Raw genomic sequence first — 27813 nt, 5'->3', positions numbered from 1 at the left:
TGAACGGATCTCCTAAAGGCCATTGTGAAGGGCGCTCAAATTGTCTGTAGTCGTAAGAGCACAGGTACATCTGAAGGAATAACAATGGTCGTTTTCGCAGCATATTTTTGGCAGGCCATCGCTATCAATGACAATGTGCGTCGAGGTGTCCGCGTGCTTCAGAAAAGAAAGTCGGTTTCCCGAGCGTCAGCTTGGGTCGAGCGCATTCGAGAGAGGAATGGCCTTTCGTTTCGTACAGCTTGCAGCTGTAGCCTTCGACCGTCAGCAGGTGGGTGCGTCCGCGCACCATTAGTTGTTTCCCCAAAACTTTAGGCGGCGACACGAACACAATTGCGACTGTCCCATTTCGAACTCCGTTTGATCTATCCTGGTACAGCGCCGTACAATTGTCGCATGCCCCAGCATGTGGTTCATGCACCTATTCAGGTGCAGTCCCGTATTGATTCGCGACTGCTGGTCTTGCAAGGGTTTCGGAGGGTTAATATAAAACTGGAATGACGACTGTGTATGTCCATGACCAAAAGGTTTATGTGAGAGGGCTTGAAGATTTTGATGTGGCTTCGTGTTGCGGAATATTTAACCCGCCATATCAGAGAAGAAATCCTCAGCCTAGAGCCAGAGAGGATTGGCCAGAGTTGTTAACATTTCGTCTTCACGGCTATGAATTCGGGGCTTGGTCATTTGATCCAGTCCAATGCCATGTAAAGCATAGTACGGCTGCACCTGTTGCAGCCATTATCGGCGTGCATCCGAAATCCACTGCGACCTAGCCCGGGGTGCGCATCGGTGAAGAGACAGTATTAGTGGTACTGCTGGGGGTGATGATGGTGGTATTGGTAGTGTTGATGGTGGTGATGGTGGTGACGGCGGTGATGATGGTTCTAAATTCGGCGGTCCGTCTCGCGAGCGTTATAAACCTGTTAACGAGTGGAGTATCTCGACATGTAAACTGATAGTGCATGGTAAAGATGCCCGGGCGCCTTTCGTTTGCCAATACCAATAACGGTCAGATGTTTTCCTCTGGTCAAGTATGCCTTGACCCAATGGTCAGGCAGAAGTCTGCTGTCAATTCGACCGTATTTCATGTTGCCATTGTCGTCCACAGACATGACATCGTCACTTGCCACTCCTCCACCATTTCATGGAATTGCAGGGCTCGCATGGCATCGCCGGCATTTTGAGACCATGTAAGTGATTGAAGGAAGATTTGGTGCGGTGGCGGTCTTGTTTCTCGCCCTGTACTCCGCTTGCGTCGGCGGTTGAAGTCTGTACATCATGTTGTTGGCGTACAAATAGTGAAATTCCGTCGACATACCGGTCGTTGGTATGGCCACCTACGAAAGTGACCATGTGTTCGTTGTGCACAGAAGATTTCCGCTGTTCTCGTATGGCTGTCGGTTGGAATACTTCGTGACGAGAAACGCTCCTCCGTGCGGGCGTGTGGCCAATCAGGTCATTTATCGCTGTGCCGTAGAATATTGCATCGGCCGCGATGACAGGGAAGTCGCCATGGGGCGGGTACTTGGACCATACACTCAGACAGCGTTTTTTGATACGCGTCGTTAACGTAAGGGGCCAAGTCGAGTAAGGACGGCACGACATAAGTACACGAGGGTCTTCAACAGATGGTCGCTGGCCGCGCCCAGATCGTAGTACAAGACGACGTTCTTGGACCAAGTCCATCGTAACGTTGTCAACATGCTTTCTCGGCGCGCATAATTCACTCCTTATCTTGACTTTCGCCCATTTCATCTGCCGCTTCCTCCGCATCTGGGCCACGCCTGTCGACCTTGTGAATAAAAGGGTGTCATTTCGCGGTGGATAGGTCTGGCTGTTCCTCTGTCTTCTTGACGAAGGGACCGTTTTTCACAGGTCCTGGTTCCACCTTTACACGCAGAGAAGTGCGTCGAAGTGGGCGATCCAACGGTCGCAGTTAGTATTTAATCAAAGTAGCTCGTCACGTACTTTTTCATAACGGCCATGATTCCGTCGACATACCCGGCCTCCAATAAAGCAGTAAACACATTCCTCGTCTTCGTCATGCACGAGGGTCATCGACAGCCGGAATCGTCCCTTTCGTTCTGGTACCGATTTCCGTGGACGTATTTTCCCAGACATGGTCACGAAAGAGGCACATTTTAGCGGCATATCACTTCTAGTCCATGTGAAAGCAGTCTAGAAGTAGTGCCTGGCAGGAGATTTTGGTGGTTCAGCTTCATCAAACAAAGTAATTAACTCGTTTTATAACTTACGTTAAAGCGTTACCCGTAACTTATACTTACGTATAACTTACTTTATAACGTGTTTAACGTAACTTTTATCGTCGTCACTTTTATCGTTCTCGTCGCCCTCGTCGTCCTCGTCACCCTCGTCGTCCTCGTCGTCCTCGTCGTCTTCCTCCGAACTTATACTACGTTCCTTCTCCTTTCGAACCCGAATCTTTAACCAACGTTTCGTTTATTAATAAAGTCCACTCCGTAGTTTTAAAATTGTCTCTGGCGTTTCAAGCCTTGCACGGTGCCATGTATACACCACCGGGGCCCTATGCTGTCTTTAGGCGATATAGGCGCAGGTGAAGCTTCGAGACCGATGTGAACAACTAGCCCATCTCTGAAACGAGGACGACCATGGCCCAATCATGTCAGACACAGTTGAGATTTCGAGGACCGCGATATCAGTCCGTCTTAGCCAGACAATTCATCGTCAAGAGCGTATTGTAATTCTGTTCTTTCGGGGAATTGCCATTGGAAGGGATCGCGCTATAGCAGAGTTCTCTCAGGCCACAGGCGGGTCGTACGAAAGTCACTCGTCCGTCGGTCACACCGCGAATTTTATGTAAGACGGTGGTACTTGACGGGATCAAGATCAAGTACAGACGTAGTATTTCGATCTGACGCTCTTTTCCGTCCCTTGATATATTGATGCGGCATCTTCTGTATATGTGCTATGCTCCATCATCGACACGATGCACGTTGAAGTGAAGAATGTTGTGGCTTCACATAAAAGCCATTTGAGATCCCGTGTGACACCTTCGCTTTGATCATTTCGACATCGGCAGAAAAGACGGCCTCCATCTATCCAAGAACAGACGATGTCAAAAACAGATGTCGAGGGGTATTGTCCCTGGAATCCAGTTATCGGCTTGTTGCCTATACGCAAGGTGTCATGCGTTTGGGCTTGGGAATTGGGCCACTCAATTCCTGCGCTCTTTGCATTTCTTCATTGTCGAGAGTGGAGAAAACAAACCAGCGTTGTCCCCTTATCTCATAACGACTCTGAGGCAAGAATGCATATCAATCAGAGCCTTCGTCAGTTATACCAGTTGATTTCCATGCTTTCCGTCCTTTGAAAACAGCACACTCTGACAACTGATTCTTCGATTCAGGTGCATTTTTTCCGTCCAGTCTCTCCTCCACCTGTCCCCGCGACGGTTGTAAGTGGGAGCTCGTTGTCGTAAAGGAGAACGACGAAAACAAAAACACCTTGGGGAACCGTGTATCGCATCTGGCTCCGGGGTAGGATGACGTGGCTGCTTTGAACATACGCCCCGCAGCACAGTTATTGGCCAGTGTCTTTGCTTTACAGCGCCTGAGGAACTTCCGTAAACGTAAACAAAAGGGCAAAGTTGTGTCCGCGTCGGCCACAGAAGTGATGAGAGATAGTAGACTGGTTGGTTTCGATAAGAAGACGTAGAAAAAGAGGTCTAGATGATATGATCTGGAGACGAAGATTTTGATAAGTATAGCTCGATATACGAGCTGGATGATTGCAGTTGCCTGCCCATCTTGTCATGCTCGCAACTAAAATTTGCAATTTCATCAAGCAGATCGTTCCAAGATTTTGGAGACAAGGCGATGTTTCCATTATTGTGAAATTGACTCTCCTCAGAAACGGCGAGCATAAACAGACCCAGAGTATCCTGCAAGGCACGGAATCGTCCAAATGTTGGCCACGTTCCAGACATACAATCTGTTCGGCGGTACAGATTCTGTTGGTCGAAAGCTTGCATGTCCACTTGTAAACACATCTGTACTTCTGGAGAGGTGAAAGAAGCTAAGGTCCCCAGGAAAACCCAGGAAAACGATGCGAAGTGTGTGCATAGGGCGGACGACTCGCCCTGTTTCTAGTTGTGAAACGTACTGTAACCGTGGTTGCATATGGACGGACGTTGCGCTAGCATCACCCACTCGACAACTGATTCGAACGCATACAGCAGATAACAGTTGTAGGCAGTTGTGCTGAGGTCACAAAACCTCGTTGGAACGTCATCGATGAGACCACTTCCACTCCCTCACATGTTACTGCAGCTCTTACTCACCACCCCACAACATTCTCGATCAGGGCCTTGGGAAAATGAACATTTCAGTAGAGGGCCAGTGCTGTGAGACAAACTGTAAACGGCGGCGAGGTTTGTGTTCTTATCCCACGGCGGTACGTCGAAGTTGTCTTGGCGGAGAGTCGTATCTCCCGTACTAAATTGCTTGACTACTTCGCTCGCAGGGTTCCGAGCCGATGCCTCGTGCTCCGACGGCTCATGAAAACCACCGATCATGAATCCTGACAACATTTTTGGAGGAGAATAGCAACCTTATTTCTCGTTTTAAATCCAGTTGCTGTATCCATGATTCGTTGCTTCCCCGTTGGTCACAAGCGTAATGCTGGTGGGGGATTCAAGATTGTTGTGGTCGTATTTCGTAACTCGTCTCATTCAGTTGACAACACGACATATAAAGGACGACAACTGGAATGTGTCCGACAAATATTGGGTTTAACCTCCTCGCGACAACTAAGATGACTGGCTCAGTTGATTATGAAGCGCATATTCCGAAGACTGTTTGGAGACATGACATTTGTCATGAAATTCTTCTTGATCTCCAAATTCGCGAGTGACATATGTCAGTTGTTGTCGCTCCAGATAGAGTGGGCACCGTTTGTGCAATATGCGCATCATTTGCATCCATACAAACTGGCCGCGCTCCGGTGCTTTGATGCCTCGTACGTAGCATTTCTGATAATACATCGACTTAATCGGCTTTTTTCTTTTTGGTGACAAAAAGAAGTGATTTGAGATACTATTCCGCATAACGACATCCCCATTTCTTTTCAAAATCGGTGGCGCCGTTGCCAAGTGCTTGAGTCTATCCAATTCCTTTTGATTTTATTAGGACAGCTTCCATGGTCATCTTTGATTGGGTGCTGTTATCAAGGCGCCATGCGAACTGATAGTGGATGCCAACAAATGCAATACCGAGAGAGACTCGATTTATTGAATTTCACCTGCTTGGAGAGCGATACTGCCAGTTTTCGATCTAGACAATGGTGATGGATTCTGGCCGCTTCCTTGTCGCGTCCACATACGACCATCCTGACAATCTTCTATCATAGCAGTGGCCACTGATGGTGGTCCTCGTGTAAAAGAGTGCAGCACCTTAACACGGACTGGCACTGCATCTGATCGGGAGTGGACTGTGCATAGCTTCCCCTGAGCTCCGCGTACATATGTGATGGTACTGTTTTCTTTCCCATCAGCGAGCTCGCGGTTCTTTAGCCGTGTTGTACTCAGTATCGACTAGGGTACAAGTTGTGACTAGGTCACAGAAGACGGAGAGGCGCATTAAGTTGGCTCAAAATACCACTGGTCGACGGTCCCTGCATCCTGACGAAACCCATTGTTGGATGTCGAGATAAGGAAGGTCATCTGGTCAGAATGGGACCGCGCGGCCGTTCATGTATCATGCGAATCAAAGTCGTGACCCCGTGTCTATTGCATTGGTGCTGGACGCGCGTCTCGGGTTGAGGAAAGGCAAGCGACCCTGTTGTCCCGCTGGTACTCATTAATAATTCACGGACGGATTGCTTTTCACGACTGTCGGTACCTGACCAGGGCTGGCCGTCCGTACAGCACGCAGAGCATCCTTTCTGTGGCATTCGTCCAGTCTGATAAAAAGTATCTTCAGTTGTGGAACCAAGGAAAGCCGAGTGTTCATCCTTGATTGCTTTGGCACTGTATCCTTTTGACGATAAAATTTTGGTCTCACAAGCCGGAAAATTATGTCAACTCGTGGTGAATTCGTGGGCCTGTCTCAAGTTATGGACGCGGCCTGGTGCGGTGGGGAGTGCCATACCACCTACTGTTGACAGTGTCGTTTGGTATCGATAAGATGAGATCAATGAGGTTGGTACATAATATTATCTCCATGTTCTTGTCTCGAAGCTGAGCAAATACTTCTGGCCCTCGCTTTTCTTTGGTGGGTTTTTGTCTTGTGTGATGTGCCTGAAGCGCCGGGTGTTGTTATAAACCCGGGTACGATCCAAAGGAATCGTTTGCCAGTATCAGCGGCCACGTTGAAGTCCACCCGGACACAACAGACGAACATTTCCTGTGCTGCGGCCAGCCTCATTTGGCGCATTCGAGTCCTGTCATTCGTAAAATGACAGTGTTGGGTACCACGTGGAGTTATCCAGGTCGTTTCTCTGCTGTGTCGTCGACTACCATGTCGTCCTCTGCGTCGCCTTTGTGCCTCGAAAGCGTCCTGTCGATAGAACAGTTCCTCCCATTGTCTTCCCCGTGCGGCGATGAGCTCATAGTCTTGATATGTTGATCAGTCGGTCTTTTAGCCCTTCACCTATGAAGCAAACTCGTATATGGCGGCACTTCTAATTAGGCAAAGCTTGTTGATTCGTGACACACTACCAGCCACATGTGAGTGCACGTCGGCGAAGAAATCGTGCAGTTGTTTGTTGACGATGTTTTGCACGGATTTAGATGCCACGTCAAACTTCTCGGCCGTTAAGGAACAACGCATGCGGCTGATTATTTAGGGAGATTGACGGTTAGTTTGCCTTTGGTGGATATTGTGGCCACTTGCTGCAGTGGCATGATAAGACAGAAAAATTGATTCGATGCACGCCGGTCTGATATGGCGTTCTCCGTGAGCCGTGAGACTCCGAATTAGTTTTGGCTAGTCTCATACATTTGCAACAAGCATATTGGTAGTCCAAAGTGTGATACAAATGGCTCGTGAGCCTGGCTGCGCGACACGAACTTCTTCGTTGTCCAAGTCAGCTCGACATACCGCAGAACGTTGAGAGCTCGCAGCGCATGTCGAAGTTCCTCTTTCGCCATGTAGCTTCCCTTTTCGCCATGTAGTTATCGTTGTCCACCAAGTTCGGGGAAATTTTCCGATATTCACAATGGACCGCAAGGCATTGTCGTCTTGTCCATTCCTTGGCTATTCTGTTCTGTGACACGAGCTCGCGACAACGGCGTCGATGCCAAGCGTAGTCATAACAGAACCAGCATAGTAGACACAGACACAGTGTGGTCGAGAACCGTGGCGCGCAGTCGAGCCAGATTCGCCGCCACCTCCCCGAGAAGAGGGAGAGCCACGAGGAGGCTCACAGGTGCCGATCATAGTGCGTTAGACTAGCCCACACATTCATTAATACTGAACTCGTCAAACACCAAGGATTTCTCCGCCACCTTTGCCAGAGGCTTGCCGCCGATGTAGAGTTTAGGTTTGCGTAAGCAAAAAACTACCTACCCACAGCGGCACATTGCTTTGTCGTATCTCGGCGACTGTTCTCTTTGCTTTTTCTGATGCAGTTGATGGCCGTCGGCCTGTTGTCCAAGTGGTCGATATTTTGAGAAGACACAGTCTCCTCTATGGCGATTAGTTTTACGTTCGTTGCTTTCGTCTCCCAGTGGTTCACGTACACGAAGGCTCCAAATGCTGGTGTGAAACCATCGCATGGCCAGGGAATGGTTAAAGAATCCTTCAACCTCCAAAGGATAGCATGATTTCACCACTATTGCACAGTTGATACCCGATTCGTGTTGTTACTGGTGACGCTGCCGGCTTCCTGTTGTCGAGACCATGCCCATATGTCCACCGTCCCTCTTTAGCCAGCATGCCCAGCGGCCGACGTAGAGCACGACATAAAACGGTCAGTGCATGCATGTGTATGAATGTAAGCCTCGAACAATAAAAAAGCCTGGGGGTCGACGAGTACGCTGATGCGTTACCAGTTGTTTGACGGAAACGACCGCGTTCAGAAGAGGTTCGCAAGTATGGTCCGTTTGCCCATGTCGTCTTTTTGACCTGTGGGCGTAATAGAGACATTTGCGGTATGTGATGCTAGAGTACCAGGGACGAAAAATACATTCGAAGAACGGGTCCGCGGTGCGCAGAGACATTTCGTTGTCCACTTTCGAGCTGCCCATTCTCCAAGTCTAAACCTCAGCGAGACAAACGACGCCGGAACTCAGTTCTGATTCTGACGATAGGAAGGATACTGGTGCCTGGTGTGGTCGTGTGCTGCAGCTCACAAAGATGGCAAACATCGCGCAGTCCACTCTCCGGGTGAGGCCAGTGTTTGTCCCATTGAACAAAGAGCTCGTAGTCCCCTCGAGTCTGTTTTTTGCTCTTTCATCCGCTTGTTTGCTCAATCACGATGCCAGATGCCGGCTGATGTCTTGATCGAAGCGCGCGCAAATGCGTCCCAATTGCTCTGCAGTAAGCCGTACGTGAGATGCTCTGCTCGCAGGACGGCAGGAATCTGTCCGCAGATGACAGTGTGCGTGACGAAATATGCTGGAGCCTTGCCGGGCAGGTGTCCGTCGACGGCCCAAATGTGCCGACCCTTCTCCAACTCGAACGTGGCGCAAACCTCTGGTGCCACATGCGACTTGCATGCAGCGAATTCAAAATGTTTGTTTCCGGCACCAGGGCGTGCCGGTTGGCCACATGTACCCGCCGATTGCATCTCGGGACTGCAACCACGCGCCTGAACAGCCACCATGTGAATTCGGTGATCACTGGCTGGCTTGGCCCGACTCAAAAGCCGCTGCACGTCGTTGTCCTGTGCATTCCAGGAGACGATCCCGGGGATCCTAGTTAATTTCGTTCCGTCACCGTCCTCTCTGCGACCTCCTTCGTCTGCCCATCCGGGGGAGACGCGAGGGGCCCGGGATTTTATTTCATAGAGTCCGTCGGATCTCCGAAAGGAACTGGGATTGGCCGAGAAAGAAGGCATCAATCGCACATGGAATGTCGGAATTGAACCTCCTGTGCGGCGGCATGAAACTTAGCTGGATTATTTCTCAGTACTCTCCTCGAGAATAGCAACTGCTACGGGACGATACGGCTGTAGCAAGGAAGACCATCAGCGAAGAATCCCATGCTCGTCTGCGGCATACATGGCAGTCTGTGGCCGACTCAAGTCGCAAGTTGGATAATATGGCCAACGTCTGGGTCGTGCTATTGCTGGGGCCATTGTCCTCGCCGGTCTTGTGACTACTATTTCTAGCAATGGGTTGAACTTGTCAATAGTCAATAAAGCGTTTTGTCTGCTCCGCTAGAACTTGTAGTGACGTTCTCGTAATTTTGCCAGTGCTCGTCTTGGCGATGTGCATAAGTTCCTCTGCTTCGTACTGTACCTGGTGGTCCTCCAATTCTTTACCCACGTTTGGGCATAAATCTGCTAGGAACCATCCTTTATGTTGATCTCGTGGCTCGGTACCCCAGATGGTGTAATCCTGTTCGATACATGGTTGCCCCTGAACACGATACAGCATTATGGATTCTGTGCCTGTCGTTTGTCCCGTCACAGCAGCTGCCACAGTAGGGCCAACCGCAAAGTGCATGGTATTGGCAACGTCTCTCTTCCCACAAACCCTCTAACGCTAACGGTGATTCCCGACACAGGTCTGTATGGCTGTGTTCAGAATCTCCGATGGCTTTCCGGGTTCAGGCCACTGACGTTTTTCTGGCGTCATACATGCTGTCTTCGTTTTATGCCACTAGACTGCAGACGCATAAGGGCACCCGCCAGTGAGCTTGCATGGCATCCTTATCTGTGACCGATCACGCTGCTGTTGGCGTATGCTGAGCGGCATAAGGTTGTATGCCATTCTTCGGGGAGTAGTGGACATGAGTCCAGGAGCTGGACGGGTTCTTCGAGTGGATAAATACGAGTGGTCACCGACGTTTTATATTGCTTTCATAAAGAGAACGGGACGGACACTTCACATCACCTCCTCTCTCTTCCACCATAAGATAGTGGCTATCGAGCAGTGGTAAAAGGTCGCCACCCAGCAACGATGTGAGTCTGATTGGTCATGCGCCGCTTATTTCAGTTCGAGTGCGTTAGCAATATGCTCTGCCACTCTTGGTATGAGAATCTCTCTAGACAGTGATGAGTTCATGTCAAAACCAACAACGTTTGATACTTCATCAATCACTGATAAGGCGTTCTGGGGTTTCCGTGTTTGTTCCGCATGTCGTAGAAACATGACTAATGTCTCGGCTTGAGACAAAACACACCCTCTATGGTGTTGGAGGCCTGTATGAGGCACGATCCATATTGGCCGTTCTTTGCAATGGCCGTCAGCATTGTAAAATCCGGTGGAGATCTGGAATCGCCAAGTCGTTCAAGATGGTCGAGAACTACTCCGCAACTGGGTAGACTTCCATCGCGATCCTGCCTCTCGGTACATGCCGCGAGGGGCAGACTGGGATGAGTGCACATGCAAGCCGCGTCGTCATTGAAGAAGGATGGTGTCTGTTGTACTCGCTCGGCGAGGATCTAGCAGTTCAATGAAAAAACAGCAGGGCGTGACAGCACGAGCATGTTCCCGTAAGACAGGCTTTTGATCAAGTCGGCACTCGTCTCATGAAGAGTAAAAGGAGCCCGTCCGAACATACATTCAAGAGGGTTCAGTAAAAAGGGCATCTGCCGTTGAATAATATGACGGCGTGAGTTGTTTTTTCTTGTAATGCCTCCAGTACATCCACCTGGACGTCACATGTTGCGTGGTCAGTCAATGTGTAGCTGATTAGATGTCTGCGTTTTGGACTCCATGGGTATGAGCCAGCTGATTGCCGGTCAAAACTACGCGAGTAATGAAAAGATGCGGTTTCATCGACGGGGCTGTTGATTCGCTGGTATTGTCGTGTGACATTTGGCCCACCGTTGGGCATGACAAGGGAGTGAGCAGCCCGGTGGCGCGTCTTGCTGTGGAAACATAACTTGGCTGTGTTAGCTTGATATCTCTCAGATCGGGATGAGAAACAGAAAACCAGAATACTCACTGATGAGCCGATTGGTCGAGAACACAACTCGAAGACTTATTATACGTATTGGTATTCAACCTTGTCGATGGGACATAGTAGTGTTCGAAGGCACCATGTTTATATCAGGTGTTATGCTATTCTTGTGCCATATTTCCAAATGTGTGAAAGCTGTGGAACAACACGGCCCTCCCTAGCAGGTCATTGGACCAGGTCTGCAACAACTGCAGTCACATTCTTCAGAAAAGATGCAAGGGGTTTCAAAACTTCCGATTGAAAAGGACATTGAACGCGATGTCAAAGGGTAGTTTTCTCATCGCGGTATTTTTCTTCTCTTTTCGAGATATTCTTTTACCGGCGCGATTCAGGTGCGACCAGGGTATAACAAGGTCAAATTGACCACGGAGGTGTGTTGACTGTTGATATTCCATCTCTGCGCGCATCCATCCAACGTAGACCATGAATGTCTCATTGCGATATTCACTTTGCCTGGTATCAAATTTGTGTCCGTATCGAGGGTCTTTCTCGTCATGTCTCGTTGCGTGCAGTTAGGATAGAACAAGGGCCACGTTTGCGTGTTGTAGGTCGCAACGTGGAGAACTGTGCGACAACACCGTCATGTCACAATGCAATTGTGTACCGCTGCTACTTGGTGTATTCAAAACCAACCTTTACCATCACCTGTCACTGGATACGCGAACTCAACGTTGTCGTAGTCACAGTCATGGTGGTGGCACAGCTCATTTTCTCTGCACGGCGTTTCTGACGTTGTTTCATGACAACCTCACAGACCACCATCAAGGTTACAGATGTATTTGACGACTTGTATACTTCACCATATGTATAGCGGGACGTTTGATAGAAAGATGTCTCCATAGTTACTTCAGGTCAGGCTGCCCATGACCTTGTAGAGAAGAACATGGTCACAGTGCTCACGTCCGATGACGTTGATGTTGTTCGAAACTCTAGGTCAACCGTTAGTGTCATTGCCAAAGTATAAAGTGTTAAAGATCTTCCAACCGTACCTCATGTAGCACCGGGTCAGTGTACCAATGCTCGTTGCATTATTGCCGATGCTCCAGACCAGTCCGCTCCTCCATAGTTGTTTCTGGAGTTGTTGGGTTCATGACCAGCTCAGGTCAATTAACACACACACAAAAGACATGATAACAGCACCGATGATTTCGTGAAAAGAACCGCCCACCATGCTGCTGAATGCTGATGTTGGAGTGTTGGTTGAGTGAGCATGAAAGAGGAGAGTGAAAGAGAGAGAGAGAGGAGAGAGTTGGGGGCCGAAGAGAGGCGGGGGATGGCAGGTATTTATACTTTTTTGGAGAGAGGTCGCGAGGACTACAGAACCAGGTAGAAGGTCGTGGAAGAGCTGTCTGTTTGCAGGATCGACAGGGCTGGTGACTTCGTCTGATGTGTCTCACAGATCGACGAAGTCATATGGTGTGATTTTGTTTGCTAGTTTTTTTATTTATCGAATTTATGTCACTATTTATTCTGAAATATTTTGGTTTTCAGGGCAGCTTTGAAGTGGTTGTGATATTTCAGTCGACTTTGCAAAGACCACTCCTTGAGAATTGGGTTACCTTCAATATTTTAAACAAATATCAAGCCGTCTTCACTTCCGTATTGACGACCTCATGAAAAGGCAATCAGCGTCAAATCAACAAACAAATTGGTGGCAAAGTGAGTATGAAGATGAGGGACATGAGAGACAGACATGACAACACCCTCCCCTCTCACCTTTGCAAAGCAGACTTCCTTGCTGTAAGCTTATCAAGTCATCAGAAATATATCAAAATGTCATTTGTCTATTATTTTGCAGCGTGTCTATCAATTTATGTTCAAACTTTCACCAACTCCAGCTCGCTATCCAGTTAGTTGACGACCACTTCCTTATCATCTCATTTTCATCAAGAGATCAGAGGCTCGTCACTGAACAGCCAAGACTCTGTCAAATACACATCATGCACTCCTTACAACGACACCAACGCCTTGTCGACCTTGTCCTCGCTCCGCTTCTCACAAGCGATGAACAGAGTCAAGGCGGCCGCCAGCCGGTCCTTGGCCACCGGGTCAGCCTCAATGGCCGCATCCAGCAGCTTGCCGTTGTCGGCCAGGTAGTCGACCTTGGTGACGGTGTCGTAGTCAATGGCGACTTTGGTTGGGTCGGCCGTGTTCAGGGGATCGATGCTCAGCAGGGGCTGCAGACGGGCCGAGGGCGCCTTTCGGTCCTTGTAAAACGGCGTGTCGGCCGCCGGTTTGGGCACACAGGCTGCAGCAGCCACAGCGCCCCCGGGCCGCTCAGCGGCTGTGTAGGGGTGGGCGGCGAGGTCACGGATTGCGGTGTGGAACAGCGTGGCGGAATGGCAGCCCATCTCGCCGGCAGCCATGGCCTCTTCTGGTGAGACAAAGCTGGCGTTCTTGACCAGCGGTTGGCGCTCGCCAGTGGCCGCGTACAGGCGGCGGTACAAGTCCAAAATCTGCACGAGGCGGGCGGCGTTGGGGTGCTCGACGGCCGGGTCGGCGACAGACGGCCAGCAGGAGCGGTCTTCGTGGGCGCGGACATCGTTAAAGTAGGGGCTGATGGACAGGCAGCGGGCCCGGCTCGCGGCCATGGCCTGGGGAACACCAAAGAGGGCGGTGCCGAGCGTCTGGATGCCCTCGGCTTGCAGAATTTTAGCGGCGTTCAAGGCCGGGCCCGTGCAGGGGATCTTGATGCAGAAGCGGTCGCGGGAGATGTTGACCCGAGCAAACTCGGCGTCGTAGAGATGGGCGTGCGCGACGGTGGCGGCGGCATCGTAGGCCTGGGACGGCGACGTCTGGAGGAGGACACGGCCACTGATGTGGTCGACAACCTTCTTACATATGCGAACGGCCATGCGCGTGTAGATGGCGAGCCAAAGGGGGTGGACAGGGGCCTCAGTGGCCGCAGCATACTCGTCGCGGACTTCGCGGGCGGTGTCGCGCAGCAGCTCGACGTTGGACGGATGGCCCATTTGGATGTCGACAAAGTTCTGGTTGCTGGTGAGATCGTGAAACTTGATGGTGGGCTGCATCTCGACGAGGAAGTCGGGGTCCATCCAATCAACGTCGATGTTGACTGGCGGTGTTAGTGATGTTCGTTTCCCGTGGAAGAAAAATCGTAAGGAGGATGCTGAGCTCACTTACGCTCCTGCTCGAGCACGTCGAGCCATGAGACGGAAGCCATGATGTGTGATGTGTGACGAGCGGTGGTGATATGTTTGGTTTGTGAGTTGTGTGGTGGTATCGACAAGGGACGAATGTGACTTGGCCTTTGTGTCTGGGAATGTTCAGATCAACGTTCGCCGTTGGTTTTCAATTGTCAGACAACAGATGAAAGGCACATAGTCCGTCGCCGTGGGCTGTCCATCAACTCAGTCTTAAATGAGCGGCCGTCTGACGCTGGACACCACGAACATGGATGGTTCCTTCGCCCCTTCTTCCCCCCCTCCTTCCCTCCGTCGAGTCGGCGTTGGGGTCGGCTCTGCCATCGTGCGGGGAGAGTGCGAGCGAGGCACCTTCCTCCGCACGTCGCTGTTTTCTCCGCTTCATATCACAGTGGAACTAGGCTTTGGCGCCTGACCACGGGACTGGGCAAAAGACAGATGGCTGCCGAGACCGCATTGAAGCCTAACCGCAATGTGACCACATCCTCCGTCCGGCTCTATCTGATTGCACATTCAGCTATATTTGATGACTCCTATCCGGGCATACAACGGTGTTTCCAACTGTGCCTGCGGCCTTTCCCGCGCATCGCGACCCATTAACGGAATTTCCTAATCGGGCAATCCCAGAGAAGTGTGTCTGACTCCATGTCACGATACACTTGTGGATGCGCACTATGTTCAATAAGTTCGGCGGAGATCGGCACAAAGGTTTAGATTTTGGCGGTCAAGGCAATCGTTGTTTCTGGGAAGGGTCAACTGCATGAACAGCAAGGCTGACAGGCTTTACCAATCATCCATCAAACAAATTCATTTAGACGCCAGTCAGATTTCTTTGTCAGCCAAGCAAACAACTTATCGACACAGGCAAATCAGTGTCATAGTCTGACACGTAAATGTCCGAAGCTGGCAATGCGTGACAGTATGTCACAATGTCACAATGTATGAATTTGTGTTTTCAACGACTATGGATTTTTTACGTTGAATCATGACTTCGGCGGCCGTGCGACGAGGGCATGACCACTTCCATGCAGCGTGACAGTGCCTTCGCCATAGGCCAGCAGAACGGTGTTTCCTTTTGTCAGCAACAGTGTCTAGCCGTCCTTGGTCAGAGTCGAGATTGTCCGGGATCGTCCACTGTTCGCGCATCGCTTTGGTGACCACGAGACGCTGCACCTCCCCACGGCTTCAACCCTTACCGTCCACTGCCGTCAGCGCCGTGTCCCAGTCTACGCGCAGATGCCCGTCTTTGCGTCCGTCCAGATCCAACCCGGTCCTTTACAGCACGATGACGAGCTAAGCGGTTCTTGTCCCCGGAAGGCACGGATTTGCGTTCCGCCGCGATAGAACCGGCTCGGTGGCTGGCTCGCTAGAAGGATGATGAGCATGCTAGAGAGAGGGTGTTAGCTATAGGAGTGTTGAAGTGGTTGTCATAGGGTCTCCAATATGGACTGTCTGTGTTGACGCCAAGATTGGACCTGTGCCGAAACTGTCTACGTCTTCACGGAACCGTAAACGGCGCCATGGGCGCCTCTAAAATACTACACCAACTCTACTCGTACTTCCATGCTCATATCGTACATGCGGTTCCCGTTGATCTTGCGAATAAACAAAAGGAAATGGCTTGTCGATGCTCGAAACAGGGAAGCCTGCAGAGAGAAGACGCTGGCTTACACGCAAAAGAGCTAACACGGCGGACATGCCCAAAACGGCAAGAAGGCTGCACAAGCGGAAGCGCAATACGAATGTACAGAGCGTCTCCTAGAGGCTACGCAAACATAATGACTCTACGCCAGATTGCAACTGAAAGCTGTAAAGCAAACTTGCAAATAAACATTGACATTATCAAAAGCACACGATGCACAGACTTTTCTATTCTTGCATGACGGCGGTGAGCTGCCACAGAAGGTCAGTCGTGACCGAATTTGGGAACTGATTCCGGACTAGCGGCTTTCAAGCCACACCCAGCCACAGGAACTTGGTCTTGCTTTGTTAGGCGTTCTTGTAGCTTCTTGCCGTTTCTGGCAGCAGGCGCATCTTGAAATTACTGCGGCGAAAGTTGGAGTTTTAGGCTGCGAGAGCCCCGCGAACACCAAAATCGCCCCCAAAGCCCAAGCCTGATAAGAAACCCCACTATCGCTAGAAAAAAATGTCAAAAAAGCTTGGAAAGCAGAGGAGGGAAAGGCACGGCGAAGCATAGGACGAACAAGACACAACGAGCAACAGCAACGAACATCTACGAGACAAGAAGCTCACTCAAGATACAACATAGCCCACCGCGTCCCACAGCCATCCCACACACCACCCGCGCAATGCAACAGGTCCAGCAGGTCCCGGCCGGCTTCGACGCCGAGAACGCCGACAACTTTGAAGATGTAAGCGCCGGCGGCCCTGACAAGTAGCAGACAGACACCGGACACAGGACCAAAGTATTGACTCTCACAGATCGAGAAGCAGTTTGCCGTCAAGGCCGTGCAGCACATGGAGACGTACTGGGCGATCCTGGAGCGCGTGCGCGGGTCGACGCTGCGCCTCACAAAACTGGACGACGACATCCTCGAGCACCTCCAGAAAGACTTCCCCGAGTTCGACCCGGCGGCCAGGATTGATGAGGACGAGATGAAGAGCAAGACGGGCAAGGAGCGGTGGCGCAACTTTATGATGGCCTACGAGAAGAAGGTGGACGACTACAACTTTGGCACCATGATGCGCATTGCGCCGAACGTCGAGTATGGCCGGGACGAGGTCATTTTTGGTACGTGGCCCTGGAGAGTGACGCGATCGACACGAACATGGCCTGGTGGGACAAGGACTGCGCACGAAGCGACGACAGTCATGCGGATGACGAAAGAACAACAATGCTGACAAAGACAGTGCCGAGGATGCAGTTCTACGCGGTCGAAATTGCACGAAACCGCAAGGGCCTGAACGACTGGATCTACGAGAAGGCCCAGGCCGAGAAGGCGGCGAAGAAGTAGACTGCGGTGATGGATGGAGAGGGAGAAAAGAAGAGAAAGCGGCCTTTACGGGCGGATACCAACAGCCACGGCTGTCGGACGGAGCCGGCGTTGCTGCTGTATTTTTCTTTTGGACATACAGTTTTGTATTTGAATTAATGAATCGATTTTTCATATCCTCCAAAGCACCGCATGATTCAATGGTGCTCTTTCTACGGAGGTGCTCCGTACATGTGGCCTGTTCTTTCCTCATCCGGGGTTGCGCCTGCGCCGTTGGCTCTTGCCATTGTTCCACCCGCACGGTCGCACCAAAATGGCCAAAATGCACACCAGGAATAACCGCCAAGCCACACAATACTAACCAACTCCCCCTTTCAACAAAAACAACATTCGCAGCAGACAGCCCACAGACAACAGCAAACAAAGGTGACAGCCACCCACACCAAGTGCATCCTCCTTTCGGCGACCCGTTGGATGCAGTGATTAAAAAATGCATCTCTTTGACGAATTGACGCTTTGGGTGGGCGAGTGCTTGCCAGTATATCCGATGGCCATGGCCGCTTCTGTCCATTGCTTTTCTCCCAAAGGAATGTCGAGACGAATGTCCGTCGTGTTATGGCCATCTGGATGATTTATCTCGTTTTTTTTTTCTTCAGCCCCCTTTCATAAGGTACAGTCTTGCCTTCCATGCGATGAGATACTCCCAACCGACTTCCTTATGATGCCCCAACCTGGCAACAACTTCACGATGACAAACGACTCAAGTCGGTTCTCGATTCTGTCGCTTTCGAGCATCGGTGGTGGCAGCACCGGTGGTGTACACAGCAGAAACAGCATCCGCAAAGACAGCATCTCGTATCCGATGCTGGAGCCACCGTCGCGGGCTACCGTGCGGTCTGTCCGTATTCGGGACGTCGACGAGAAACCGCGGATCGTACACGTCGACGCACCACACCGACGACAGCAGCGGGCCCAACATTCGTCGTCTACGAGTCCGTCCAAGACGTGTAGCCCACACTCATCCCATAACAGCCACTCCATCTCATTCCTAGACCTGCCACGGGAACCAATGTCGCCAAGCCTAAAGACGAAGACACAAACGGAAACAAAGGACAAGGACGAATCCGCCAGACTGGCTCATCTTTTTGTAGCCTGCACCCGCCAAGACATCATTGTCGCTCTACTGGCCACCACTGCCTCGGCCGCTGTCGCGGGCGCGAAAACGGCCTACGCCCTTCTCCTCGGCCAGATTTTTCAGGTCATCAGCGACTTCGGCAGCGGCACACGTTCGGCCCACGACACGCTGATACAAGTCGGCAGGTGGTGTCTCGGCCTCACTATTCTTGGCATTGGCATGGCCGTCTGTGCAGCGCTGCTCATGGGACTTTGGATCATCCACGGCGAGACACGGGCTCGCACAGTCCGCCTCCGTCTGTTCAAGTCCCTGCTCTCCAAGGAGATGGCCTGGTTCGACACCCGCGCCGGCGGCATGGCCAGCCTCATGACCGAGCAGTACACGCAGATCCGCGACCTGCAGGCCGCAACGTCGCAGCTTCTGGGCTACATCGTGAGCGATGCCTTTGTGTGCGTCGCCTGCCTGGCCGTCGCTTTTGCCAAGTCGTGGGCCTTGACTCTTGTTCTGCTGGCCACGGTCCCCGTCTCCGTCGTAGTCCTCCAGCTCCTCGGACGCGACCTCAAGCCAGCTGCGGAGCGTCAGCGGGGCTCCCTCAATAACGCCGCCCAGCACGCCTCGGGCGCCTTGTCTGGCATCGACCTCGTGAAGATCTACAATGGCTACGATACAGAGCTGTGGCAGTACGTCGGAGCCATCCGTATGGCCGCTCGTCACTACGCTCGGCAAGCACTGTCTTCAAGTGCACAGATGGGCTACATCAAGGTGTGGATGATCAACCTCTTTGTCATCGGCTTCTGGTTCGGCCTGGCACTGGTCACGCGTGGCAGCACCACGCCTGGCGACGTGCTCACTGCCTTTTATGCCGTCTTGATTGCCTTCCAGTCACTCGAGTCGATCGGCACGCAGTGGGTGACTGTTCTGAAAGGCACTGTGGCCGGTAAGGCGTTGGAGACCATGATTGGCGATGGTGCAGATGCCGACGGCAACTCTTCGCTGCCACCAGGTGACCTGCGCCCCGTTCAACCGCCCCGTGACATTGTTCTTGACAACGTCAGCTTCGCCTACCCATCCAACCCGTCCAGGATGGTTCTCGACGGCTGCAGCATGGCCTTTGCCGCCGGCCAGGTATCGTTTGTCGTCGGACGCAGTGGTTCGGGCAAGAGCACCATTGCCGATTTGCTCGTGCAGTTTTACGCTCCCACGGCCGGCCGCATTCTGATTGACGACGTCCCCGCCGGCCGTCTCGATCGAGACTGGCTGCGCGAGAATGTTGCTCTCATACAACAGGCCAGCACCGTGTTCCAGGGCACGTTTGCCTGGAACGTCGCTCTGGGCGGAGGATCGGCTGCTGCCGCCGCCGCAGCTGCCACTCCCACTGCAACCGACTCAACCATCACGCGCGACGATATCAGGACTGCCTGCGAGACGGCCCTCCTCCAGTCCACCGTGGCCAACCTGCCCCAAGGCTTAGACACAGTCATAGGTGGTCCATCTGGCTCTGCGCTCAGTGGTGGTCAGCGGCAGCGCCTCGCCCTAGCCCGTGCCAAGATCCGCGACCCTGCCGTGCTCGTGCTCGACGAGACCACGAGCGGCCTCGACCCCAAGAGCGCGCAGATGGTTTTGGATGCCGTGCGCACTTGGCGTCACGGCAAGACCACCATTGTAATCACGCACGACATCAGCCAGATTGCACGCGAGGACTATGTGTACGTCATGGACCGTGGTCGTCTTGTCCAAGAAGGCGTGTTTGGGTGGCTACGCACAGAACAGGGCGGCGCCATGCAGACTCTCTTGCAGTCAGCTAGCGGCCATGGCGCCGCAGATGTGTGTCTCAGTCCCGTCACCAAGATCGGCCACGGCCGAGAGGAAGAAGCCGACGACAATGATGAGAATATCATGCCCTCACGACCTATTTCTGTTGAAACAACGGGCCTCTTCCGCCGGGCATCCATCTTTTCGGCGCCATTGGCCTACAACCAACAGCGCCAGTCCATTCTCTTGAATCCTTACCCGAGCTACTACAAGCGAGCGTCCAGACGCTCGGTACAATACCACTCGGCACCTGGGTCGGCGGCCGCGACGCCACGCGCATCTGTCGTCCTTCCGCCCAAGTCTCACCGCCTTGATGACGACGATTACGGCTACTACAACCAGCGGTCCAGCCTCGACGTGCTTTGCGAACGTGGGGCCCAGGCCCAGAGCATGCGCATGGATGAGGCCATCCCCAGCTCGCCCATCAGCCGCATTCGACGCGTTGCCACGGTGGAGGAGCAGCCACGCGGCAGTGATGATGGCGACACAGAGTCTGCGAAAGATGCCACCGACGCACTCCCCTCTCTGCGCACTGTCCTCCTGACCGTCTGGCCATCCCTCGACCGTGCCAGCCGCCTCGATTTCGTCTTTGGATGCGTCGCCTGTCTGATCGTTGCTGCCTGCAACCCAGCCTTTTCTTTCGCCTTTGCCCGCATGCTGCAGGCCTTTTGGGTCCCGGACGGTGTTGACGCACAGGGTGCTGGTCGTCCATGGGCTCTCGTCCTTGTCGGCCTCTCTATTGTCGACGGTGCCGCTGTTTTTGCCGCCTTTTACTTGGCTGAGCGAGTTGGACTCGCCTGGGTCAACCACTTGCGCAGCGAAGCCTTCGCGCGCCTGATGCTCCAGCCTAAAGCCACCTTCCCGGCGCCAGCGCCCGCCGTCGAGTGCCTCGACCGTGGCGGCGAAGAGATGCGAAAGCTCGTCAGTGTGTTCGTGCCCATCCTCCTTATGGCCGCCGGCATGGTCGCCGTGTCGGTGGTCTGGGCGCTGGCGGTCGCCTGGAAGTTGACTCTTGTCGTGCTGGCTGCCGGTCCCGTTGTCGTGCTCGTGGCCACCCAGCTCGCTACGCGTGTCAGCAATTCTTGGGAAGCGCATGCCAACCGCGCCGCCGAACGTGTCAGCGCCGTCTTTTCGCAAGTATTTCCCAATATTCGCGTTGTGCGCGCCTTGACGATCGAAGACTACTTTACCGACGGGCCGCTTCGCGAGGCCACTGCCACCGCCTTTGCCATGGGCATCTCCCGTGCGTGGCGCACCGGTGCCCTCTACGGCCTAAATCAAGCGCTGCCCAACTGGCTTGTCGCCTTGGTCTTTTACTACGGCACCACGCTCCTCTCATCGCCGGCCTCCGTCAACGGTCTGGTGCAAGTCGTCAATCTACTGCTCTTCAGTATCGGCACAGCCGCCGCGCTTCTTGGCAACGTGCCGCAGATGGCTGCGTCCAAAACAGTTGCCGTGCAGATGCTCGAGTTTGCCGCCCTGTCACGCGACGCGGGCCACGAGCACCACGGCGGCGGCATCATCCCGACCTCTCTCTTTCCCATTTGCATGGACCGTCTGGTGTTCAAGTATGGTACCGACCAAACCGGCAGTCGGCCTGGCGACGCCACCGTCTTACGCAATCTGTCCTTGGTCATCCAGCCGGGTGAGCTTGTTGGCATTGTCGGCACATCCGGTGGGGGCAAGAGCACGGTCTTGTCGCTACTGTTGCGGCTGTACGCGGACGAGAGTGAGACACAGAACGCCGGAAGTCAGTTGTCGTTTGGCGGCATTCCGGCCGATCAGATCGACACCTACGCTTTGCGTGCTCGCATGGCCTATGTCCCGCAGCAGCCGTATCTATTTCCTGGGACGCTGCGGCACAACATCACGTACGGTCTGGATGCAGAGCCCGTGACGGAAGAAGAGCGCGCAACCATCTGGCCGATGGCGGCGCGGACGGTCCGCATGGAGCAGGCCGGGCGTGCAGCGGGCATCGATGCGTTTGTGGCGTCACTGCCAGAAGGGTACGACACGGTGGTGGGCAACGCCGCCACGCCACAGACGGGGACTGCCGACAATACCTCCACTGCACCGTCCGCGCTGTCGTCGTTGTCGGGCGGCCAGGCCCAGAGGGTGTGCATTGCCCGCGCCCTGCTCCGTCGCCCGCAGCTGCTCGTCCTCGACGAACCCACTAGTGCCCTGGACGCGTCCTCGGCCGAAGCCGTCCGCCATACGCTGCGGTCTCTGAAGCAAAACAGCCGGCACGCCCGCATGTCCATTGTCGTGGCCACGCACAGCAAGGCCATGATGCAGCTGTGCGACCGGCTGCTGGTCGTGCAGGACGGCGCAGTGGCGGCAAGCGGGTCGTATGCGGCGCTGTTGGCGCAGGGACGTGACGGCGTGTTTGCACGGCTAGTAGGGGAGATTGATGATTAGAATGGCCGTTTTCTACGAATCGAACATCTCTTCGACATGTGTCTTTGTACGTTTTTACATCTAATACTATCTAGCATAATTTTTCCATGATGTCCTATGTTCACATTACCTCCCATGTCCTTTGCTTCAGCCATTCTTTACCGAGCGCTCAAAAGATTGATTTACATTAATTTCTTTGTTATTTAACAAAGATGTTGTTCGTTTATTTTTGTTCTTGTTTCTCTGTTCCTTTTGTCTCGGCCTTTGTTGCTCAAGGGGTATTCCTTGCCTTTTGTTCCATTGTTTGTTTATCCTGGGCTTCTTTATTCACAATTCACAATTTGCGCAGCTTACAACTTGACATGTTGCCGACAATAACAACAAAATCCCAATACAGCATGAACAATCAGGCATTTCATCCAGATGTATATTTATATCGAGTCGTCGCCGGCATTTTTTCAACAAGACCATCATACGACCACCACAACTGTCAACAATTACATTTCCCTTTACAATAACCTACAATCTCTACTACATAACTACCCAAATTCAAACCCACACCAAAGACCACGATGAGCTCTGTTGCTATTCCCAAGTCGCGCCTCGACACGCTTCCCGTCGAAGTGCTGCGTCAGATCTTTGACATGGCGTTCTCCGACACGGTCGATGAGGAGTCGGAGTGGGGCTCGGAATGCAGTGACGAGGACAGCTCCGCTGGTTCGGACATTTCTTCTGTCACCTCGCCCTCTCTCGAGGATTCCGACGTTTTCGTGGACCCCAACGGCTACGAATCGATCGTCAAGGGCATCGCGGACGACCGGCTCAACTCGGATCTGGTCCGCCGTCTGGCCAGCGAGCAGCTGTACCGCAACTTCACGCCTTCCTCGCTGGACGCATTCAACTCGGGCATCCATACCTTCCAGGCCGACCCAGGCATGGGGAACAGTGTGCGCCGGGCCCAGCTATGGGTACTAGCCCAGTACAACCAAACTAACTCTGACAAGATGAACAACGCCAAGGGCGTCGCCGACCATCTGACCACGACCAAAAAGCAGCGCAAGCGCATCAACAAGCTCAAGAAACAGCACGAGGCGCTGCTGCACGTCCTTGACACGATGGAACAAGACATGCCCTCGTCTCGTGAGCGGTCCTATGCCTACGAGAAGCCAGCCTACTGGGCGCGGGTGGCGGTGCAAGTGCAGGACTTTTTGGGTTCGGTGCCGGGGCTGCAAAAGCTGACAATGGCGATGGCGGGCCTGGCCGTGATTCCGATGGAGGAGGATCGCGATAACAACGACGAAAATAGTGGCAACAACAAGAACAAAATTATCCTGCGCCGCCTTCAGTCGCTTGAGATGCACGAGTTTACGCCGGACGAGTACCGCTGCGGCGTGCTGGACACAGACGGCTTGCTGATGCGGTGCGCGCCAAACCTGCGCGAGCTCAGTGTCATGCACATTGGCAACGTGGTGTCGTCCAAGGCTTTGCTCCTTGGCAAGCAGCAGGGCAAGGTCGAAGAGACGGAGGAAGCCCACCTCGAGCGCCTCGAGCAGCTGTACATTGGCCACTCGCCCATGTCGGCCGCCTCGCTCAAGCGTCTGCTGAGCACCGTTGGCCCGCGGCTCGCCACCGTGGACATGGCGCCCGCGCTCCACTCTGCCCGGCCGTCCCACTTGTCTTTCGACAAAGGCGACCGCAACTTTTCGACGTACGACCTGCTCGAGGCGCTCGCGCCCTGGAAGACCACCTCGCTGACGTCGCTCACCATCACCATGGCCTTTGCCGGCCAGCGCGTCGCGCACCTCGGCGCCCCCTGCGAAGAGTATGCGATCCCGCCGCCGCCGGGTCCGTCGGCCATGGCGCTGCTGGCCGGGTTCACGAGCGTGCGGACACTCTGCATCGACTTGGCGCTGCTCGACTGGCGGGGCGCGGGCACCTACGCGGACGCTGGGAGGAACGGTGTCGACACGACAACCGGCGTGGCTGCGTCCCTCGTGGCCCAGCTGCCGCCCAACATCGAGAGCGTCACATTCGACGTTGCCTTGTACCAGAATGATTTTGATGTACCGATGGACACGGCCCTGGGCACGGATCTGCAGGAGGCGTACCAAGCCGCCTGGAAACCACGCCGTGCTGCCCTGGTCCAGGCCCTGGTGGCGGCGACGCGCGATAGCCGGTTCCCCAACCTGACCACGATCAAAACGTATCCGCACGCAGATTGCGTGACGTACAATGTAACAACCACAGCGGACGAGGAAACGGCCACCACGACCCGTACTATCACACTCGAGACGGAGTACACCGACGACATTGTCGCCAACCGCCGGCCCAACGTCTACGACGGTGTCACTGACGAAATGGCCGTGTTTTACGACAACCTCTTACGTCCGGCCAGCCGTCTCGAGAGGTAGGATATGCCGTAGGCAATCGAGAGGTAAGTGCTTTTGTTTATTTCCTTTTTTACCAGTCTTTGAATTTGTTATTTGTTTTTAAAATAAAATGATATGAAAAAAAATTACATTGATTCCGCTAAACGGTAATACGGTAAACTTGAAATGACTTTTCAAAACTAAAACTGGACACTGAAACTGAAAACGAAAATTTAAAATGTAAAATGTAAAATTCAAAAACTAAAACTAAAATCAAAATCAAAATCAAAATCAAAATCAATGTAGACTCCGCATTCTCTTTCCTACATAATAAAAGTAAGCACAATTACAAATGTCGGATCATGTGCTTGAAGCTGTGCTGTAGATCTTGACGCTGCCTTGCTTTGAAGCGCCGTACAGCCCGCGTCTTTAGACTATGACAACGCATGGCCGCTTTTTTGTTTTCTATTTTTCTGCTTTATCCCTTCTTTTACTCGTTCTTTTCGTTCTTTCATTTCTGCTTTTGTTACTGGACATCTCTATTCTCCTCACTGGACGAGTTTCTTCAAGGAAACATTAGAATATAAGTCCATTGTTTCGTTTTCCTTGTTTACTTATATGAACAAAAGGCATCTACTGTCCTTTAATATGAACAATCCCATTCACGTCTCTTCTTTTCGTCTTGTTTGAAAGGAAAATGTGCAACAATGAACAAGGGCGCAGTTGCAGCTACGGGAGCTGTCCTTTGTTTACATACACAATGGCTTGTCTTTGTCCCCTTTTCCTTATTCCCATTGTTTTCTTACCCCTGACCGTTTCTTCAAAGACGCAAAAACTGTCTGCAAAGACACATTTCATTGAACCACCCTCAACGACAAGCATAAATACAAACTGTACTCCACCAGTATTTCGAGTGTATAACCAGAAGTGAAATATTCCCAATTGATATTAACAAACACCACTGCCACGATACTACTATGGCATCAAACACTGTCCCCGCATCGCGCCTCGACACGCTTCCTGTCGAGCTGCTGCACATAATATTCGGCCACGCCTTCAGCAAACACCTTCTTGTGGACTCAACCATGCATTCGATTGGCGTCCATGATGTCTTGCTTGGCCTCCAAGCCGATCCGCTCAACTCAGCGACCGTGCGCCGCGTGGCTCGCGAGTGGCTGCACTCCAGTGTCGACGTACTGATCACGCCACTTGAATTTGAAGTTTGTCAGTCGCCCGACGTCTTGATTGACATTCAGGCGAAATCCGCGAAGCTGCGTGCCGAGCCGGATCTGGCCCTCGCTGCCCGTCGTCTTCGGCTGGTACAAGACTATTACAGCGTTCGCGTCTCGGAACTGTACAGTCGAACACGTCCCGCCCATGTTGAGAACATTGCGGCCTGTATAAAAACGTCAGCCGTGACGCGGGCACGCGTCGACCGAATGGCGGCCGCCTTCGAGGCTCTCGCGCCCCATTTGGCGTACCTGCGCCCATACTCGCTGTACCGGACACCATCCCGGTGGGCCAACACGGCGGTGCAAATACTGGATCTCCTGACTCTGCTGCCGGGCCTTAAGACGCTGCAATGCCATGTGTCAAAGCTGGGCATCATTCCGAGCGAGGCGAGCGACGCGCACGGGGCCGCCGTTCCCAATCTCGCTCGTCTTCGGCACTTGGAAATTGACGAGCCGAGAGACGCCTGGGACACGGGCGCTCTGGATTTGCACGGTGCCCTTGTGCGCGCCGCGCCGTTCCTGGAGACTCTCAGCATCTCAGGGATCAGCTATGCGTATTCGACGGCCCGGACGACCGGCACGGCGGACGCAGACGCAGACGCAGACGCAGACGCAAACACGGCTCCTTGTGCGTCTCCTTCTCTTGCCTATCTGACGTCACTGCACGCTGAGACATGTTCCTTGACGCCCGTCTCCTTGCGCACCCTTTTTGCGGCCATCGGGCCAAGCCTCAAGGATGTGCGCATGGACCTCGGTCGTCAGACGTGCCGGCCGAGCACGACCAATCCTGTGGCGTTCATACAGCACGACGATGATGAATACAGTCCCCGGAGTGATGAGCTCTTCACCATGTACGACCTGCTCACGGCCCTCCAGCCCTGGCAGGCCACCTCCCTCACGAGCCTGGCGGCCGTCAATAGAATCGACGCCCTTTCCCACATCAAATCGGACGAGCCCTACTGGCTGAACTCGGAAGGTGGGTACGACGAGGACCGCGACGTACGCGACCGCCACGGGCCGTCCTCCATGGCCGTGCTGGCCGGCTTTACGGCGCTGCGCCACCTCACCATCAGCATCGACCTGCTTGACTGGCGCACCGCCTTCAACACGCGCGCAAAGGCGACCCGCGAGGTCGCCGACGCGCTGGTGGCGCAGCTGCCGCCCAACCTCGAGACCCTCACTATTGTCCCCGCCAAGGGTGAGCTCTCGTGGATGGATGAGTACAGTCCCGGCCGCACCGAGACCGACCCCGACGACGACAGCATTGTGGCCTGCTGCGGCTGGTGGCCCCGTCGCCAGGCGCTGGCCAAGGCGCTGATGGCGGCAACGCGCGCCGGGCGATTTCCGCGGCTGACGCGCATCCGGCTCCAGCCGGACGAGAAGTGGGAGGCAACGTACGACGTTGTCCGAAAGGAAGAGGGAGATGGAGTCGAGGGAGCCAATACCACGCGCACAATCACGCTGGCGGCCCTCTGCGCCGACCAGCTTGTGCTCTTGACCGACGACCACACGTCATCCATTAGATTTCCCAAGAGAAAGTAGGAGGTGGTGGACTCGACAGCCTATATTCCTGGGGTATTATGGTTAGTTGCTCTACTTTGTTTTTGTTTTTGTTTTGTCACTGCGTGATTTACAATTTAAA

The 27813-nt window shown here is 53.3% G+C and overlaps 7 protein-coding genes across 7 annotated transcripts; 4 read left to right on the top strand and 3 right to left on the bottom strand.

Moving 5' to 3' along the window:
• Positions 1-8445: 8445 nt before the first annotated feature.
• On the bottom strand, positions 8446-8802 carry SPBR_02131 (uncharacterized protein; the record flags this gene model as incomplete). Its single annotated transcript, XM_040760438.1, has 1 exon — positions 8446-8802. One exon carries the CDS (start codon positions 8800-8802, stop codon positions 8446-8448), a length of 357 nt encoding a protein of 118 aa, XP_040619075.1.
• A 3153-nt stretch (positions 8803-11955) lies between these two features.
• Positions 11956-12279, bottom strand: SPBR_09100 (uncharacterized protein; the record flags this gene model as incomplete). The annotated part of the gene is made up of 3 exons (XM_040767226.1): positions 11956-12037; positions 12098-12180; positions 12229-12279. The coding sequence occupies 3 exons, from the start codon at positions 12277-12279 to the stop codon at positions 11956-11958; spliced, it is 216 nt and encodes a 71-aa protein (XP_040619074.1).
• Positions 12280-13057: 778 nt separating this feature from the next.
• SPBR_01781 (transaldolase) lies at positions 13058-14292 on the bottom strand (the record flags this gene model as incomplete). The annotated part of the gene is made up of 2 exons (XM_040760091.1): positions 13058-14184; positions 14253-14292. 2 exons carry the CDS (start codon positions 14290-14292, stop codon positions 13058-13060), a joined length of 1167 nt encoding a protein of 388 aa, XP_040619073.1.
• Positions 14293-16581: 2289 nt separating this feature from the next.
• Positions 16582-17247, top strand: SPBR_02038 (uncharacterized protein; the record flags this gene model as incomplete). Its single annotated transcript, XM_040760347.1, has 3 exons — positions 16582-16644; positions 16715-17014; positions 17041-17247. The coding sequence occupies 3 exons, from the start codon at positions 16582-16584 to the stop codon at positions 17245-17247; spliced, it is 570 nt and encodes a 189-aa protein (XP_040619072.1).
• Positions 17248-17974: 727 nt separating this feature from the next.
• Positions 17975-22591, top strand: SPBR_01208 (ABC a-pheromone efflux pump; the record flags this gene model as incomplete). Its single annotated transcript, XM_040759519.1, has 1 exon — positions 17975-22591. The coding sequence occupies one exon, from the start codon at positions 17975-17977 to the stop codon at positions 22589-22591; it is 4617 nt and encodes a 1538-aa protein (XP_040619071.1).
• Positions 22592-23142: 551 nt separating this feature from the next.
• SPBR_01535 (uncharacterized protein) lies at positions 23143-24981 on the top strand (the record flags this gene model as incomplete). Its single annotated transcript, XM_040759845.1, has 1 exon — positions 23143-24981. The coding sequence occupies one exon, from the start codon at positions 23143-23145 to the stop codon at positions 24979-24981; it is 1839 nt and encodes a 612-aa protein (XP_040619070.1).
• A 935-nt stretch (positions 24982-25916) lies between these two features.
• On the top strand, positions 25917-27713 carry SPBR_01549 (uncharacterized protein; the record flags this gene model as incomplete). The annotated part of the gene is made up of 1 exon (XM_040759859.1): positions 25917-27713. The coding sequence occupies one exon, from the start codon at positions 25917-25919 to the stop codon at positions 27711-27713; it is 1797 nt and encodes a 598-aa protein (XP_040619069.1).
• Between the last annotated feature and the right edge of the window lie 100 nt (positions 27714-27813).

This window comes from Sporothrix brasiliensis (genome assembly GCF_000820605.1).
Source record: "Sporothrix brasiliensis 5110 chromosome Unknown Cont18, whole genome shotgun sequence".
Lineage (NCBI taxonomy): Eukaryota > Fungi > Ascomycota > Sordariomycetes > Ophiostomatales > Ophiostomataceae > Sporothrix > Sporothrix brasiliensis.
The sequence above is the reverse complement of the archived record's forward strand: the minus strand, read 5'-3'. Positions and strand labels throughout refer to the sequence as shown.